The 19,428-nt window shown below is 41.2% G+C and overlaps 2 protein-coding genes across 2 annotated transcripts; both read left to right on the top strand.

Annotated features, from left to right (window-relative positions):
- Positions 1–835: 835 nt before the first annotated feature.
- Positions 836–9,876, top strand: LOC122659707 (F-box protein At2g05970-like). The gene is made up of 2 exons (XM_043854812.1): positions 836–2,135; positions 9,867–9,876. Exon 1 carries the CDS (start codon positions 918–920, stop codon positions 2,109–2,111), a length of 1,194 nt encoding a protein of 397 aa, XP_043710747.1. The 5' UTR covers positions 836–917; the 3' UTR covers positions 2,112–2,135; positions 9,867–9,876.
- A 3,090-nt stretch (positions 9,877–12,966) lies between these two features.
- LOC122657819 (F-box protein SKIP23-like) lies at positions 12,967–14,423 on the top strand. Its single transcript, XM_043852611.1, has one exon. It carries the CDS (start codon positions 12,987–12,989, stop codon positions 14,139–14,141), a length of 1,155 nt encoding a protein of 384 aa, XP_043708546.1. The 5' UTR covers positions 12,967–12,986; the 3' UTR covers positions 14,142–14,423.
- Positions 14,424–19,428: the final 5,005 nt, after the last annotated feature.

Below are 19,428 nucleotides of genomic sequence, written 5' to 3'. Positions count from 1 at the left end.
AATTGTCATCCTTATCGCAAGCTGAAGGATGGGTGCGAGAGTATTTTGGGACTTATACTAAAACCATATAAGTAGGGGTGCAACAGGGTCAGGTTGGGCCGGGCTTTATAAAACCCTAGCCCAACCTGGAGTCTTCTTAGCTAGGCCCAGGCCTGACCCGACCCTGACTCAGGGCCTGAAAAATCCAACCTTGACCTGTCCTCAGGGTCGGGCCGAGCTGACCCTGATTGGCCCTGATCATGGGGAGGGGGAAGGGAGATGCATGGGCTGGGGAGAAAATTATCAATTTCACTTAAAATAACACTATAATAAAATGTTTTTATCACTTATTATCTTCCTATATAATATATTATATAACAAAATGAGAGTGACATTTAAAGTTTATAATATATATACTATATCAATAAATATTTTATAGTATAACTTAAAACAGGGTAGGGTCGGGTCGAGCTGGGCCAGGCTTAGCCTGAGGCCTCAACCCTAACCTGACTCGACCCTAACTCAGGGTTAGAAATTTTCAGCCCTGACTCGCCGCCTTCAAGACCAGATATCTCAGCCCAAGCCCTGTTCGAGCTCAGGGCGGGTTCGAGCTGACAGGGCCAAACTTGCATCCCTACAAATAAGGGTTTTGTGAACCCTACAATGAGTTGGTAGACCGTGAAGGAAAATTTTTTCCTCCACATTTTGTAAGGAGAAACCAGAAGCAAAGCGAAGGCCAAAACAATAATAAAATTTTAAGATTTTTTGTGGGAAACCAAGAAATTGGCGGGAAAAACAGAAAAGTAATACTGTTTTAAAGTATTTTGGAGGGAAACCAATTACCCAACAGTATCTGCCTATAAATTTAACAGTTTCAGACTTCAATTTTTAACTCTTCTTTTCGCCTGTTTCAGTTCCCTGTTCTTCCCCATTTAACCATGGAAGTAGAAAGAGTAAATCTTCGTAAGAAAAGAAAGTGTGACTGGTCGTCGCTTCACAAAGATCTTTTCGATTTAATCACGGAGAAGTTATGTCCTGCCGATCTGATTCAGGCCAGTTGCGTTTGCAGTTCCTGGAGATCGATTTCGCCTCCTTTCCATCTCTGGCTGGTACTCCCCTGCCACAACATTATTACCATTGAAGACGACAGCGACGACAACGAGATCGGCATTGATGGCGAAAGCAATAGCACCTCCGATCCTGAAAAAACCCTTGGCTTCGTGGGCTTCGTCAGTCTCTCTCATCCGAATCGCAAGGTTCACAAGCTTCAAATCCCAGAGGCTAAAGGCTGTGAGATCTTGGGATCATCGGCAGGATGGCTTGTAACATTGCGTGCCAATGGAGCGATTCGCTTACTACACCCATTCAGCAGAGCCACGATTCAGCTTCCGCCACTTAAGCTTGCAAAATTTATGGGTTCTATGTTTAAGATAAGTAAAACAAGTATAGAAAAGGTTATCGTTTGTTCAGGCCCAGATGGTGAATCGTTAATCATGTGCAAGTACGCTGGGAAATTGGCCTTTTATAGGCCTGGGAAAGATCTTAATTGGGTTGGCTTTAAGCAATTTCGCGGCGTAATAGAAGATATGGTGGCATACAAGGGTAGGATTTATGGTCTAAGAATTAGTAGAAACAAATGCCATTTATGTGTAGCTTGTGGCCTCGATGACCCTTCTCCAACAATGGAAGAACTCGTGGAAATTCCAAAGCATAGTGGTTATATACAGTACTATCTCGTGGAGTCTTCTGGACATCTGTTGCTGGTTCTGAGGCATCGTAATTGGCCTATTGATTGTGATACTAATGGTTTCACTGTTTTCAGGCTAGATATTGGTGGAATGGTGGAGTTTAAAGACTTGGGTGACCAGGCATTGTTCTTGGATTGTAATAGTGCATTCTCTGCTTCTGCATCTGATTTCCCTGCAATCAAGGGTAATCAAATCTACCTCACCAATACCTGTTTCCCTGATGAAAAGTTGGCTGGGCATTGTGATATGGAAGTGTTCAACTTGGAGGATGAAACCTTTGAATCTTTTGACCACTGTGATGATCCTGACTTGATTACGCAAGCACCGGTGGTTTTTCCCACAAATTCATGTTGGCGAGGTGGATTGGGTTTCAGGATGGTATGAAACTTTGTTGGCAGTACTTCTCCAGTTAGTTTTGTCACTGCCTAATTATGCTTAACTTAAAAGCCTGTTCTGTTTTGGCTTTGTCTTACTTTTGTAATGAATGACTCTGAAACTTTCTTATGTATTTTCATCTTTTGATTATATATTACAATAATACTTCCTATCAATGTGCTTTTATCTTTTGACACTAAGCAACCATATCTACTTATATTGACATCAAAGATTAACTCAATATTAAATTGGATGATGAAAGGTTCTTCTATATGAACAAGTCATATGGGTTCCTGCACATTGTTGAGGTTTAGCCTTTTCAATGATAATTTTGTGTGTAATCTTGAGATAATTGAACATAGAAATGTTGGTAATATGGTTATATAATGTAAAATGTTATTGGTGAACTTGATCTCAGTCCAAAAAGTGCTGTGGTGTTCTTTCGGTGGCCATTTCGTCTTTGAAATGCATGTAAATAGCCTAAAAGTGCATACATCAGCGCTTAAGTTGCTGCTATGTTTTTTGCCCTACTGGGTAGGTCTCTAGGGGCAGTTTTGTACTTTTTGGGTTAGGATTTTCCTATATATTGTAGCTCTCTTTTGAGATGAGTGAAAGGGTTTGTATTATTCTTCACTGAAATAGTGGATTCGTAATGGCCGTGGCTGTAGCTTCCTTCTTGGGGGTGAATCACGTAAAATCTTGTCTTGTGTGCATGTAATTTCTCTATCTTTTTTCGTTTTCTTCTGCAAAATCGCCAGTCTGCTGCATGGTTTTTTCTAACATAAAATAACACTGAACATAACTAGAGGTGTGTCCAGAAGTAAAGCATATCATTGGAAACATTTGTTGCTGCTTTATGGATACAGGTGCTGAATATGGGTTTGCACCCAGGCGTCCGATTAGCTTTATCTCCAAACCTCAAGAAAGAGTTTGTGCAGAGAATAAGTTACATGGCTTTTAGATGACATTTAATAAAATCCTCCTCTCAATATACATTAACATTACATCCGGACTAATTGCTGGGTCGATGAGTAAAACTAAACTCTTCTACAGCAATGATTCTGCACTGCTATTTGTGTCCTCCTATTTGACAAATTTTGAATCCTTGGATGTCAATGTTGATAAAGTGAGAGGAGGTGGTAGCTTATAAACAAAATTTTTGTCTGCTGAGGATTTTGTCTCTGAACTTTTTCATGGGTGTCCTTAGCAAATCTCCTTTTCTTTTATCAGTAAATGTAAGGAAAGCTCTATCGGTACTTCCATGCCTGAATTGGAGGTGATAAAAATTCCTTTCTATGGGTATGTTGGAAACTGTAAACTTGAGGTCAACTTACTGATATCCCAAAGTACATCTTAGATATGTTAACAGCTATGAGAAAGTAAACTACTCTTGATGAGAATTGAAATATAATTGCCATCCAATACAAAAGGCAAATGTGAATTCCCAAAAGATCCCTAGTGGTGTAGTAGCTTGAAGAAGTTTACTTCCTGGTGCAATATCCACTAGGGAGAGCTTCCTGGCTACTGCCTTGTCTTTTTTCCATAGTATTTCTTGGATTTCTGTCATTATTTATGGATCACTACAGCAGTCGGGGATATAAGTGAACCACTAAATGTTATGTTCCCATCTGTGATAGGGAGATGACTGCTCACTTGTTTCTACAGTGATTTTGCTTTGCTGATTTGAGCATATTTCTTTGATTTTTTGGGTGTTGATTGGTTTCCCCCACCCCCTCCTCCAACAAACCAAATAACTGAAGTTGGTCTTTATTGCTTTCTCCATATTGCTATTGTTTTTCCCTTGTTTGCTATAGCTTTTCTCTATATATGGAAGAAAATTTTCTGATCCACCGACTGCCACTATGGTCTTAAGCATCAGACCATGGAAACTGAATATTTCTCTCCCCTTATCTGACAAAAGGTCGATAATATATTTTTTGTTTTTTCTCCCTAGTTTGTCACTAATTCTCCGTATGGTTTGCCAACCAACAAACCTCTTCCCTATGTGGAAGACACATGGTCATTAAGGGAAGAACAAATCCGGTCATTGGATGTTTAAGGAATGATCTGAAAATGCCATGTATCATTTTCAACCCCAAATTTGATCATTTATCCTCCCATCTATTCGTCATACCCTCTTATGTATGTTAATTCGTCCTACGATAGTCCCTACACCCTCTCTTGGTAGTCCCAAATTATTCTTGTTTTTCCAGTTGGCATAACTCTGATTACTTAAAATTTAACATGTGAATAGGGGACATGGGATTCTAAAAAAGGAAGTACACAGTGCATGAGGCTACCGCCACTGCGGGTCTAGGGACGGTCATAATGTAAGCAGCCTTACTAACACTTTGTGAAGAGACTGTTTCCTTACTCAAACCCATGACGTAGACCACTAGGTCACAAAGCAACCTTACTGTTCCACCGAGGTCTGCAAAATTTCATCCCCGTCCAACTAATCACATGACAGATCTTGATGCCTGTTAAGGAGATTCTTTCATTAAAATCCATGTGGGGCTGACAAGTGAGGAAAAGGTATGCCATCTTTGCTCCAATAAAACAGAAACTCTTAGTTACAGGCATACAGCAGAACTAGAAAATAGAAGGGCTTATAGAGATGCCCACAGATTGGACCTGGAAACCCTCTCCCCTAATGGCCAGGGGTTATTTAGCCCCTTTTGTTTGCCTTTGCCCTTAACTGCTGCATCATCTTGTGTCTCAGTTGACCTGTCAAGAATGATCTCAACTATTAAGCTCAAGGAAATCCCTATAATCCTTGACTTCCGCAGCAACAGCAAAAGAGTTTTCCACAATGTGCAGCTTTAAAGGAGAAAAAGCGCTGCTAGGCTGCGTAGCGTACGTCACCTTCTTGTGTCTATCTCTCCTCCATCCTATGAAATGAAATATCTGCCCCTTATTGTCGGAGAAGAGAGATATACACTAGCGTACTACGTAGTCTGGTAGGGATAAACTCAATCCATAGCTTTAATGACCATGTCGAACCTTATTTAGTGGGCTACTCTCTATGGAGAAGCCTAAAAAATCTAATGCAAAGTAACTACCACCCCTGGGACTGGGATGGTAGAGAAGGGACCTGATATTAGTGTAAGCCAGCTCACTTCAAAGAAGTTTGGAGGTTGCATGTGTTCACCCAGTATGGGAAGAGGCACAAGGTCGTGCATTCTGTAAGTAAATAGGAACTCTGCTATTGGAAATTAACCATTGGATTCTCCAGTATGGCATGACATGATTTTGTAATATGACAATATAGATAATGGAGGTTTTTGAGTCACAGTTTGCTTCCTTAGAGAGCATGAACAAGAGTCAAGAGGGGGATACATGCCGGCGTCTTTGAGTAGTATACTGTATAATGAGGTGGATGTAGACACTACAAGAAATTTGATCAATGGCAGCCACTTTTCCAACACCATAGGTCACAAAACTGCCGCTGTAGACATTTAGGCATAGTTTCTTACCTGCTGGCGAATCAAGCACTGTTTTTTAGTACTGGCGATTTTCAAGTCTGCCCACGTAGTGCATATTTGGCGGTGGTTTACAGTGACCGACGCCATTGACTAGATAATATTCTGGCTTTTTACCGCTGCTGAACTGTTGGAGGAAAGTATTTGTTTGGAGGTCGTAAAATTGTCTGCTATTGTAAGTAATTTTTCAGAGTGGTTTATTCTACCACTGCTATATAACCAAGCTGCTTCTATATATAGTGGTGGGAACAACTGCTTTTGCTAAAGATAACAAACCAACTCATCGCAACAAAAGAAAGTACAGCAAATGAAAATATATCCAAGGATTCTCAATGTCACACACGTCCAACAAGTATGGTGGAAAAAAAAAGAGAGTGAAACTAAAGCTCCATGACTCTTGTCACTTACATTTAACTACCAAATCTCACATCAAAACCTAAAATACTGTAGAAAACCTAGGACCTGTAACTAGTAACCTTAGAGAGGAGAAAAGAGAGAAGAAAGAAGAGGAGAAGAGTAGCTGCAATGGGAGGAGCCGTATGTATTAGTTTGCTTCCTCCCTCAAGTATCTTATTTATAATAAAACCATTACAATCATAAAAGGAAAAGGAAACTAAACCTAACCTAAAATAGGTAACTAACTTAGACTAGGAAACTGACTCCTAACTCCTAACAATTAAAGACATAAAACAATAAAGGAAACCATAATGGACTCAACCACAATAGGGACACTTCCCCTATCGTGGTACACTTCTCAACACTCCCCCTCAAGCTGGAGTATATAAATATCAAAAGAAAGGCTCCAGCTTAGACTAAAAAGAATAGAAAATCAAACTCAACACCAGTCTTGAATAGTAGTTGTAGACTTCAGTGAGCACAAAGGAAACTCCACTAAAACCAATAGAAATATCAGCCCAAGCACTGGACGATAGATAACATCAACCCGCAATCCAAAAACAACAGATAGGGAACGATGACAGATGTTCTCCAATAATTGTGGAACTTTATTTCTAATAAGAGAAGACTCGATCTCCAATATAAGGAAAGAACTCGATCTTCAACATAAGAATCAATTCAATCGCACAAAATGGAATTTTCCTGTCGATCTTCAAAAAACGCCATAGCATGCTTAAAAGATGGAGGGCAGTAACTTCGAAGTTTCCCTTCAAAAGCAAAAATCTTCACTGAAATATTCTTGAGAAAGATAAGACTCTCCAATTGAGAAAGGTAAGACTCTCCAATTGATGACTTGTGCAGAGCAGATATGCAAATAATAATATCCAATTCCAATCTCCCCCTCACGTGTAGCAGTACACGTGAACAAACAACAGCCAATAATCAACATCGCAAAGCACGGGCATCACAAAAAAATTCCATAAACAAGAGCACCGCAAATAACAACCGTAGATAAAAGAATCCCAAAATCAGTTTCTAACCTCTCCTCACTGGAGCCAACAACCACCATGCAAGGTCCAACCTTCAAAGAAATACAAATCCCACATGTGTTCGGGGCCTACCTGGGCAACTATACTTCAAGAATTTTAAAAAAATGTCGGAATTAAAAGAGCAATGGCAGTTTGGTATATGACCAGCATCTCAATAATTTCCAATCTCCCCCTCAAAACAAACTCCAACCTCAATATCATTTAAGTACCAATTTGCCAAAAAACAAATTGATGTGATCTGGGCCCACCAAAGCAATAATATGGCATATATGTAAACCCAATGCCAATTCTGTAATTACATCATGCAATCTCCAATTGATGTGAAACCGGGTCAAAATACCCAATTTCGTTCGGGATGGACATATCCAAGTATACAGTAGGCAATAACAAGAGGTAATGGCAGAACTGTAATTTAAGTGCAATTCATATATATGCATAAGCAAGGCCAAATTTATGGGAGGAGTGGCAATCTGGTAATAAACCAAAATTTACAAGGGGGTTGTGGGTAATTGAAGAAGTAATGGGACATAATGGGAATTAAAATTACTAAAAGGGGACTAAATTGGAAAATAAATCAACCCCCTAATAGAAAGGGTAAACTAGAAAGAGGAAACGAACTAATGGCAATATGTAATTTAGGAAAGACAAAAGGGTAATAAGAGAAGTGAGAAAAACAAAATAAATAAAAGAAAAGAAGAAGAATCACGAAAGAGAAAGAACCAGCCAAAAAAACGCTGGCAGCACATCATAGAAACCCAATCTCACAATAGATCTGCAACTCCATTGACCAAACCTTTGAATCAAGGAGGAACATCTTCACAAACCAGTAATAGGGTAATCGATTCAGCAAACCCTAGTAGCAACTCGATACCAACAAGTTGCTACTGAATAATCAACATCAGCAGCAAATCGATTCAACCAGCGAAGAGAACCTGTTGACAGTCACGCTACCAGCAGGAAACCCCTATACCCCCATTGACTTAACAGAAAAGGTGAAACAGAGAGGCGGAAAACCAAAGGACCCCATTGATGAAGGTTGTCTTCAAACTTCGAACCAGCAATTTGCAATACCCATGGAAAATCCGAACATAGCAGCAACAGCAGAAAATGATAGCAGATTCGAAGCTCCAAAAAAAAACCAGTTCAATATACCTAGTTCAATTGACAATATTCCCTAATAGCATGTTGATAGCAGTAGCAGCAGATGCAGACCAAGAATGATAGCCTACGGTGCTGAAACAACCAGAAGAAACCAATACGAAACCGAAACGAAACCCTAGTTCTCCTTCTTTTAAGAACTAGGGTTTCTCCATAAATCGAAGAACCTTAAAACGACTCTCAAACCGGCAATCTTGGAGAGAATCAGTCACTGGTTGCCTAGCTCTGATACAATGTAGAAAACCTAGGACCTGTAACCAGTAACCTTAGAGAGGAGAAAAGAGAGAAGAAAGAAGAGGAGAAGAGTAGCTGCAATGGGAGGAGCCATATGTATTAGTTTGCTTCCTCCCTCAAGTATCTTATTTATAATAAAACCATTACAATCATAAAAGGAAAAGGAAACTAAACCTAATCTAAAATAGGTAACTAACTTAGACTAGGAAACTGACTCCTAACTCCTAACAATTAAAGACATAAAACAATAAAGGAAACCATAATGGACTCAACCACAATAGGGACACTCCCCCTATCGTGGTACACTTCTCAACAAATACATATATAGCAAAAAAACACATCCTAAACCCAAGATGCCAAAACCAAATTCAGGTCCTGAAGTGAAGCCCTTACACACTTTGAAACAGGTTAAACAACACTTGCCAAATGGAGATGCTCAAGGACGGATTTGAGACAGTTCTCGCAATGCTCTCGATTATGTCTTCATCTGCATTATCCACAAGTAGCTAATTCATAACTATATGGGCTGGATTATATATAATTCAATGGAGAGAGGGGAAATCCAAATAGCTAATTAACATCAGAGATCAAACTCCAAACTAATGATCAAGATCCAAGGCATGTAATTTCTTCTCTTTGTAGAATGACGAAAGCTACAAAACAAATGACTTGTTGTCCATACTGTCCAGCACTCATTTAACTACTGTTCAGTCCATATAATATAACATTTTTTTTTGGTTGAAACCCATATAATATAACATGATAATCACCAACGATGCCCTCAACTGAGCACTACAATGCAACACCCAACTGAACCGAATTCTACTCATACGGCAGCTTTACTAACCAGCCATCATGCAAGCATTGCAAGGTAACACCAACCGTGGCAATGCATGGAATAGTAGAAAACTATAGGGCAACGTACATCAGTATGAGGGCACTATCACTTGCAACCAATATCAAAACACGTAGAGTGCAATAATGGTTTTGGCTAATTACACAATAAAACTCTTGTTTTAGAGGATGATTCACCCAATTAACACACTCAAATATGATCAGACATGAAGGATCATTGCTGGACTCTTCTCATGCAACAAACATCATCCACATGTGCTGTCAAAACAGAGTACAGTAGTAGCAAAGTACTGTCTGCTCTAATACAACAGTTATCTAGGCATTCAAGGGAGCTTCATTACAGAAATACAGCAGAAACTTGACCATATGTGTGAGTCTTCAATAAAAAAACACAGCCCATACTTGTATCAAATCAGTGGCAGAGATATCAATCCATCAGTCTAACTCTCCTTTGAAAATGAACAACATCACTGCAAATCCAGTAAGACAATATGGCAGCCTCAAGCATCAATACATTTATGAACTGAAATGATTGTTACAGTCCTAAGTATAGCCACATGGGAACAAAAGACATGAACTTTCTTTTACAGTACTTCACTTTAACTGTCAATAATGAGAGAAAAAAAAAGAGCAGAAGAGAGAAAACGAGAGAGAGACCCACTAATCTTCAATATATAATAATCACTAAGGGCATAATAGGAAAAAAAGAATAAAATAACAAAACCATACCTAAACTACCCTTACTCTCATCTTGGTATTAGCACCAGACACTAATACCGAGACTCACAATATCGACTAACAGTCCCCCTCAAGCTGGAGCATAGATGTTAATCATGCCCAACTTGTTACAAATATAATCCACTCTTGCACTCCCCAAAGACTTTGTAAATACATCTGCAAGTTGCTCTCCTGTACGAACATGACAAGGAGAAATCAGCTCTTGTGACAGCTTTTGTCGAACAAAATGACAGTCAATCTTAATATGTTTCGTTCTTTCATGAAACACAGGATTTGGAGCAATATGAATAACAGCTTGATTATCACACCACAGCCGCATCCGAGAATCTAAAAACCCAAGCTCAGCCAATAATTGTTTCACCCACATCAACTCACAAGTAGCATGTACCACAGCCCTATACTCTGATTCTGCACTGGAATGAGCAACTACTGTCTGTTTCTTGTTGGGCTGGTTGGTTAGGTCTAGGCAGAATTTAACTCTTGGGAAAATTGAAAATAAAAAGGGGAATTTAGGGTTTGGGCTGTGAGAGGATTAGAAGAAGAATTGTTAGGGATGGGGATGATTCAAACTCATTGTTGTTGCAGAATTTCCTTGGCAGCAGTTTGTTTGATTTTAGATTTTGAATAAAAATCAAAACTTGAATTGAACTTGAAAGTAGGGCTTCAAAAGAACAAAGAGAGCTTGAACGAACCACCCGGGCTTCACACTGCAAGGTGTTGATTGGATCAAACACATATCTCACTAGCCTTGATTAAACACAAGACAAAACTCTTCAATGGAGAAGAAGAGCAGCAAAAAGTTTTTCATTAATATCAAAATTTGTGTTCAATGTTTGCCCCCTAGCAACCTTACATAAAAGATTCAAAAATATACTTCTACACTAAAAAGGAAAGGCCTAACCCAATCCTTAACCTAGTAGGTAACTTAAACTGACTAGGAAACTGAAATAGACTCAAAACCCTAATCCAACCCCACTAAATACTTAAAAGAAAACTATTTTGGTTCAATTTATGAACAAAAACACCAAAATAAAACTATAGAACTAAAACAACTAATCCCGTATGCAACCAAATTAACCCCTATTTTAGGCCCATAAAAATGGCCTATTACATAGAAAACCCATGGGATCAAAGGCCCAACATGTATATAACCCAACTATATATGCTTATGTAGCCACGGTTTATTTAAACCGCAGGTATATATATCTTACATTCCACCGTGGTTATCAGGAACGCAGCCATAGAACACCTTTAGCAGAGGACCTCAGCAACCACCGCTGTAGACCTCCCCCCAAAGTGCCTTATTTGAGTGCTTTTCTTATAATGACATGCCATTTATCCCATAGAACACCTTTAGCAGAGGTCCTCAGCAACAGCCGTTGTAGACCTCCGCCCAAAGTGCCCTATTTGAGTGCTTTGCTTATAGTGACATGCCTTTTATCCCATATATATCCAATTCATAATTGAGACTGGTACAAACTGAAGATCATGGTTTGAAAAATAAAATCAAAATTGGTAGAATCGGTTGATTTGAATCAGTTTTCAGTCGACTTTGATTTTGATTAATGCCAATTCTTAAAAAACTGGGTTTGAAATCGGCCATGAATGTTCTTTGATCTTTATTTTTTTAATCAAACTTTCTTTCCTTTTAGTCTATAAGATGGTAAAAACATCAATTAAACTTAACTATTATAATTAGATATACAAGACTTTTGAATACAAAAGAAAAAGGGTGTACCCAGTGCACAAGGATCCCATTACTGCGGGGTCTGGGGTGGGTCATAATGTACGCAGCCTTACCCCTGTTTTCACAGAGAGGCTGTTTTCAGACTTGAACCTGTGACCACTTGGTCACAATGGAGCAACCTTTACCGTTACACCAAGGCCCATCCTCACTTTTAAATACAAAACTTCAAAAAAAAAAAATTAAGAATTTATGGAATGTTTGATTCTTCCCGATTCTAGTTTTTAGTTTTACAGCTGATTCCGGCTGATTCTGACCAATTTGACTTAGAGATGGATGCCTGATCCATGTCGGATTCCAGGTTTAAAATCTTGATATGGATGAAAGTGTTTCTAATATCCAATTATTAATTAGGGAAATCTTGCTGTAACCAAGGCTGGTTAGAATAAGATTATAACCTTACTTTTTTGCCTTTTTAATATAATATATTTTTGGGCGAGAGTTTGATGCCTCATTGCATGGCCCCTGCACCAGCGTGGGGGCAATGAGGGGGTACACAAGGGCATTCAAAAGGGGGCACGGTGGTCATTTCGCCCCCCCTTGTGTGTGGGCATAGGTACACTCGATCAGGCAACATTCTTTTTTCCCATATTTTTTTTCTCAATGAGGGTAAATCCTTCGTTTCATACAAAAAGTAAAAGGGAAAAGGCTAGGCATGCAGCCGGGCTGGCCAGCCATGTGTCTCTCCCCACCCCCGGTGATATGTCGCTCCTGCCCAACCCATTAGCGCTCCCCATTGGTGCATGGCGATAGTTTGCGGAAAGTGAGCAGTGTGCCCAATCTTCGGTCAAAGTAAAAATTGCGTTAAATGGCTTTTAAATCTTTGAAAATCTTTACATTAAATGGTTCCCTTATTTATAAAAACAGTAAACCATGTGTATACTGTATATCATGTGTCTCTCTCCCCACCCCATGCGAAATGTTGCTCCTGCACAACCCATTCTGCGCTCCCCATTGGTGAATAGCGATAGTTTGCGGAAAGCAAGAGGTGTGCCCAACCTTTGGTCAAAGTAAAAATTGCATTGAATGACTTTAAAATCTTTGAAAATCTTTACATTAAATGGTTCCCTTATTTATAAAAACAGTATACCATGTGTCTGTAACTGATTGGATTTAATTGCCTACAAATCACTAGCAGAGTTTTCAAAGAAAAATAAACAGAGTTACAGTCAAGAGCCAAGACCTTCCCAACCCCAATTTCCCAGTCCTTTCCCATTTGTGATTTGCCATGGAGACCCCTAACCTCAGTACACCACCTAAGGCTGATTGGTCCCAACTTCCAAAAGACCTCTTCGACTCAATTTTGGAGAGGTTATCTTCCCCCCTCGATCATATTCGAGTCAGCTGCGTTTGCAACCCCTGGAGATCCATGGCTCCTAAATTCCATTGTTGGCTCATTCTCCCATGCAACTACTATGACAACAGTATTAGAAATGGCGAAGAAGCTGTGGGCTTCCTTGGCTTGGTCAATCTTTCGGATCCCAATTGTGAGGTTCACAAGCTCCGGCTTGCAGAAGCCTCGGGAAGATTGGTCCATGGATCCTCAGCTGGATGGCTCGTAACTTTGAAACCCCAAGGAGACATTCACTTACTACACCCCTTTACCAGAGCCCACATTCAGCTTCCGCAGCTTACTTTAGAGGCGTTCCCTGATTTACCCTCAACTTTTGAGGGTTCCAAGCGCCGCATACATATAGATAAGGCTATCGTTGGTCTCTCTTCAAATGGTGCATCGGCATCTTCTTCTTCTTTTGAAACTGATGGTGTGGTCATGGTTATGTGCCTCAAACCTAAGAAATTGGCCTTTTATAGGCTTGGGAAAGACCAGAACTGGTCCAGCTTTGAAGGCTATAGTGGGAGTTACAAAGACATCGCCTTTTACAAAGATCAATTATACGGCATAAGAAATAGACGCCATGTTTTTGTAGCTTGTGGCTTTGATGGTCCTTCTCCAACAATGGAAGATGTTATGGAAATTCCCAATCATACCATCGGCACTAAGTACTATCTGGTGGAGTCTTCAGGCGATTTATTGCTGGTTCTAAGGCATCTTGGATGGGTGCAACACAAAACCGTTAATTTCAGTGTTTTCAAACTAGATGTTGGTGGAAGGAATTTGGTGAAGGTTAAAAACATAGGCAACCGTTGTCTATTCTTGGACCGTAATACTGCAGTCTCTCTCTCTGCCTCTGATGTCCCTGGATGTAAGGGTAATCACATCTACTATATAGGTACATGTTTTTCTGGTTATTCTAGGCAGTCATTTGGGTGTTATGATATGGGAGTGTTCAACTTAAAAGATAGAGCTTTTATACCTCTTAATTACTGCAATGACAGAGGTTTAATTATGCATCCACCCATTTGGTATCCAACATATCCATGATGGCGTGGTGGGTTGTGAATCAGGATGTTCTAACGCTTACATTAGGATCCTGTGTTAGTTTTTTCCATTGCCATATCTAGTTTGGTGGGAGAATTGATCTTTTGGAAGGATTTTGGAGGTTTTGTGATGTTGGGGATGAATGGAACATATTTATATTGTTTTCCCTAATTATGCTTCTAGTAAACCTATTTTGGTTTTGTCATAGTTCTGTGAAGCTTTCTTCTGTTTTGCTGTATACTCTCATCTTTCAATTACATTATAGTGGAACTTTTTATCCATGTATGTTATGATCTTCCTGATGAGCTGAGTTATATAGTTTTAAATCAGTTGCAAATCTCTATTGGAATGTGATCATCCTCGATAAACTATGCATGTAGATAGTAGCATATTGTCAAGGACGAATGGGCACATATATACCTGTCAAAACATCTAAGATGAGTCTCCTCCTTTTGTTAAAGGGATCCTGTACATATATGTGAATGGATGATAATGTCTTATACTCCATTGTCAACATGATGCTAGTGTAATCCATGATAGCTAGCCAATCTACCAGAGACATTCCATCTCAGTAATTGTGAATCATAAAACTTAAGGTGATAAATGAAAAAGCAACCTGAAGTTAAGTAGAGAAGGTACTTATTCCAACACCCCCCCCCCAAAAAAAAAAAATTATATATATATATATAAATGGGAGTTCAACCGCGAACATGAAGTATTCCTTTAAAGTACAGGTGTTAAGCAGAATGAGTACACTCAGCCACTGGCCTAATGACTTGAAACAGCACGGTGTTTGTGGGGTTGCGTGGAGCCGTAGAGCGCACGGGGAGGCGCCATTGGCGGTCACCGTCAACGTTTGCTCATCATGTTCAAGCAGGGTGAACATTCGTGATTTAGCTCTGATTCATAATGAGACTCGGGTGATTTCCAGAAGGAATTGAACCTGTGACTTAGATGTCCATAGATATTATGATCTCTGGCATTCCTGGGGAGACTATTATGGCTGCATGTCGTTTAGCTTGTTTTTTTGTTGTAGCGGTGTGCGATCTCAGTTCTTGCATTTACTTAGCATGACTGTTGGTGCTTCCTATGCTATTACAGAATAGAGGGGTTACTTCTCAACTTGATGAGCTCATTTATGACTTATGAGCCTTAGGTAGTCGCTTTGTTTGCCAAACTTACTCATCATTGCAGGTTCCCAATGGACTTGCTCCTGTGATTCCTTTTTTTTTCTTTTTTCTTTTGCTGTTAGCTGGTTGATCATGTTGTGCTCTCTTGGCGGCTGTTCTCTGGTTTATCCTTCATGTGGTGGTTCTTATTCTTGCCTGACAGATATGTGTCCATCTGAGCAGTGTCGATGCTTCTGAGATACTGTCCCTCAACCATTGCTTGGTGATGGAGGTTGCTTCCAATTGGTCTGGGTTCTCTTTATATCCCACTTGGGTTCTTGGGGTTGCTCCAAATCCCCTTATTGTGCATGTGAGAAAGGATTCATCTTGGCTGGTGTTTTCTCTTGCTTTCCATGGATCCCTCCCCTTATTTTTTCACCTGACCTTTCTTCACCGGCGGTAGTGGATTCTTAGTCTCTTGCTCTTGCTGAGCGACTAGCGTTGAACTTCTCTACCAAGCTCAAACTCCCGATTTGCCATATTGGTTTGGTGAATATCAACAACAACTACTCAGCCTTATCCCAACTAAATGGGGTCAGCTACATGGATACTTTCAAGACAAAGTACTGAAAACTGAGGTCCTCACAAGGGAAAGGGTATTAAGAGAAGATTAAAACTGAAGAAATGAGATAAGAAAAGTTAGAAAAAGAAAATGAAAAATGAGAGTAAGAGGAAAAAGGCTAGCCCAGGAAAACAGGAAAAACCCAGCTAAATGGTGTCGACAACGTGGATCTTTACCCTCCAATAAGCTCTATCTGAGGTCATACTTGACACAAGCTCCAGGCTAAGCATGTCATTCTTCACAACCTCACCTATGGTCATTTTAGGCCTGCCCCTAGCTCTTTTAGCTCCTTCCATCGGGATCAGATCACTCCTCCTTACTAGGGCATCCCCAAGCCTCCATTGTACATGGCCAAACCATCTTAGGCGTCATTCTCATAGCTTGTCGCTGATCGGGGCAACTCCCACATCAGCTCTAATGCGTTCGTTCCTCACTTTATCCTTCCTAGTTTTGCTGCACATCCATCTTAGCATCCTCATCTCTGCCACACAAAACTTCGCTACATGGTACTTCTTAACTGCCCAACATTCTGCCCCATACATTAGCTGGTCGAACAACAGTCTTGTAGAATTTTCCTTTAAGTTTAAAGGAATGTGGCGATCACACAGTACTCCGGTCGCCCCTCTCCACTACATCCATCCCACTTTAATTCTTTGTGGCACATCATCATCTATGTCACCTTCTTTGTTTATGATAGACCCCAGATATCTAAAATCAAAACTGTCAAAAATCAGTTATGTTTCACCCTCGTTGGTTGGGTTAGTGATCATGCACCAGTCAATCTCCTTGAGTTGCATGAAATGTTCACGAAGGCATGGCAACCACTGTCAGTTAAATTGGAGGAAATCCATCTAGTGGAAGAGGCACCAGATCGGTTTATTGTCAAATTTACAAATGCAAGGGAAATGCATGTCGTCCTATTCTCCCAGCCATGGATTTATCATGGCCATTTAGTCGTTCTTAAGCCTTGGAATCCCTCAGTTCCGACAGACAAAGTGCTATTCCACTTTGCAGTCATATGGGTGCAAGTACTCAAGATCCACTGGATGTTCTTTGAGTATGATATCTTAGCGACCATCTTCTCCAAAGCTGGTATGTGACTAGATATTGAATGCCCTATTGGATCCATGAGCTCTACCAATTCCCCCACTCCTCGGCTCCTTGTGCCGCTATCTCATGAGATGGTGTCGACTATTACGGTGGAGCTGGTTAACTCTACCTCTATGGATATTCAGTTGGCTTATAAACACAGACCCAATCTCATTTTTCCGAATTGTGTTCAAATCGGTCATAAAGGCCTCGATTGTCCTTTTAAACCTAAAGTTGAATTCATCCATGCATTGTCTTCTAAAGGTGTATCTGCAGAGATTTCACTTCTCCCGAAATTGGCTTCCCACTTCGTCGCACCAATCTTCTAGCCGAAGTATGTCGCATCTACAATGAGGTGTTTCTGGGTGTGCAAAAGGAGATTTCGAGTGACATGAATTGGACCTTCCTCAACAGCATCATGGGTTGCAAGTTGTTGTCCCGTCCGCGATGATTCGTCTGTTTCCCCCACAGACCACTTCATGTTGTGTGTGGCCCGACTCACCAACCCAATGTTCCCAGCCCTCACGTGCTCAACGAATGGACATTATGACCATGCAAGAGTCACATTCGCCAACGGAGTGCAGACACCAGAGGGCATACAAACTCTCTACCAGTCTTCTGAATCTATTGCTATGGGCCGAACCTAGGATCCCTCTCATCATACCATTTCTTCTCAGTCCCTAGGGCTGGCTCCTAATACCGAGGGACCGTCTCCTATGATGATCATGCCATCACAATCAGCTTTCAGTACCTATCCTTTTGGCCCCACAGTGGGTGCAGCTGAAATGTAGTATGTCCCGTCCCCAATTTATCGAGGTTTCAGGGGCGAGAAAGTTCTTGATAGGGATTCCCCCCACTCCCAATCGTCCTTCACCAAGTAGAAAAGGCGATTTTCAGCTCCAAATGGTGACATTGATCATGGTGAGTGCTTGGAGGGTGGTGGTGATCACAAACGAGCGTGCTTGGAGCTGGCAAGGGACTAATCTTCTGAGTTTGAGGTGACTGGCTGGAAACAGCCACCAGGGCAGCCATGAATATCATTACTTTGAAATTTCTGTGGTTCAGCCGAGCCTCGGCATGAAGGGAAATATGAGCTCTTGTTACCCGCCATCGGCCTCTTTTGCTTATCTTTTCTGAAACCAAGAGTTCCAATGTATGTATGGACTCTTTTTGTCGATACTTATCTTTTGATCACTACATATGTAGTCTGGCAGTCAATGAGGCAGGTGGCCTCCATTTGTGGATGGATCAGCTCCAACTCCAGGTAATATGGCAAGTATCATGGTGTCTTCATGCAATCATCTCTAATCCTTCTACTAATACAATGTGGACTGCTTCTTTTATTTATATGAGTTCCGACCCTACCATTCATCACAATCAATGGAAATCCCTCACTCAATTATCTCCTTTTATTCAATATTGTTGAGATCCATGGGATACCATAGGATCGGTATTTTATCCTTTTGTCTTAAATATTTCCCTTTATTTTATTGTTTTCCTATTTGCCCTCTTAGGGTTGTAATCATATTATAAATAAGAGGACCTCTGTCATTAATGACAAGTCAATTCATTCTCTCATCTCTGATTCCAAACTTGGTACCAGAGCCTGCAACCCTAGAAAAATCTTTTTTGGTTTCTTCGCATCGCTCACCTCACCGCTGCCTTGGAGGCTTTGCCTCCTCATCTGGCATGGTAGATGGTTCCAGCACCATGCGCCATTAGATTTTTTCCGCCGCACCTCCTCAACGCACCTATTTTTCCGTTGCCGCTGCCTCTTGGTTCTCAGCCTTCCCATTATCGTCGGACTGCCTGCAGCTCTCTCTCCTTGCTGCGATCTGATCGCCGCACCAAATCTGCCAGCCTTCCTTCTTGCCGGTGCTGCCTACCATCGGGACCCGCAGGTCGCCGCGCTTCCACCGTGGCCCTCTCCTTTGGCCGTGCTACCGCCGCGACTCCGTCACCGTGCCTCTTCCCGCTGGCCTCCTCTGCCAATGTTGCACACACCGCGACTTCGTCGCCACGGCACCTCCCGCCAGTCTTGTCTTGCTGGCGCTGCTCTCATCGCTACCTGCAGGTCACCGCACCTCTACCGAAGCCCTCCTCTTGGTTGCGCTGCCACCGTGACCCCGTCGCTGCACCGATCTCCGTCGCGCCTCTTCCGCCGGTCTCTTCTGGTGCTGTCGCCGCGATCCTCCTGGTCGTTGTACTTTTTCCGTCGGTTCTTCTCTTTGGGCTGTTGCCCACTTCTCTTGGGTTAGTTCTCCTTCGTGCTTGATCCCATAGGTGACGATCTTGCCAGTGTGACCTCGACGGGTACTCAACCTCTGCCCTCTTTTGGATGATCCACTTCCATAGGGCACTCTACTACACTTCAACCTGGCCCTATCAAGCTTAATGGCCAGAACTACCTCACCTGCTCCCGTGCCTGCCTGCTCACCCTGAGAGGAAATAATTATGCAGGCCGTACTGG

This window comes from Telopea speciosissima, chromosome 4 (genome assembly GCF_018873765.1).
Source record: "Telopea speciosissima isolate NSW1024214 ecotype Mountain lineage chromosome 4, Tspe_v1, whole genome shotgun sequence".
In the NCBI taxonomy this organism is placed as follows: domain Eukaryota; kingdom Viridiplantae; phylum Streptophyta; class Magnoliopsida; order Proteales; family Proteaceae; genus Telopea; species Telopea speciosissima.
This window is presented reverse-complemented; position numbering and strand designations above follow the sequence as displayed.

Excerpts from the sequence above, each read along its gene's own strand:
- LOC122657819 (XM_043852611.1), top strand. The coding sequence starts at position 12,987 with ATGGAGACCCCTAACCTCAGTACACCACCTAAGGCTGATTGGTCCCAA.
- LOC122659707 (XM_043854812.1), top strand. The coding sequence starts at position 918 with ATGGAAGTAGAAAGAGTAAATCTTCGTAAGAAAAGAAAGTGTGACTGG.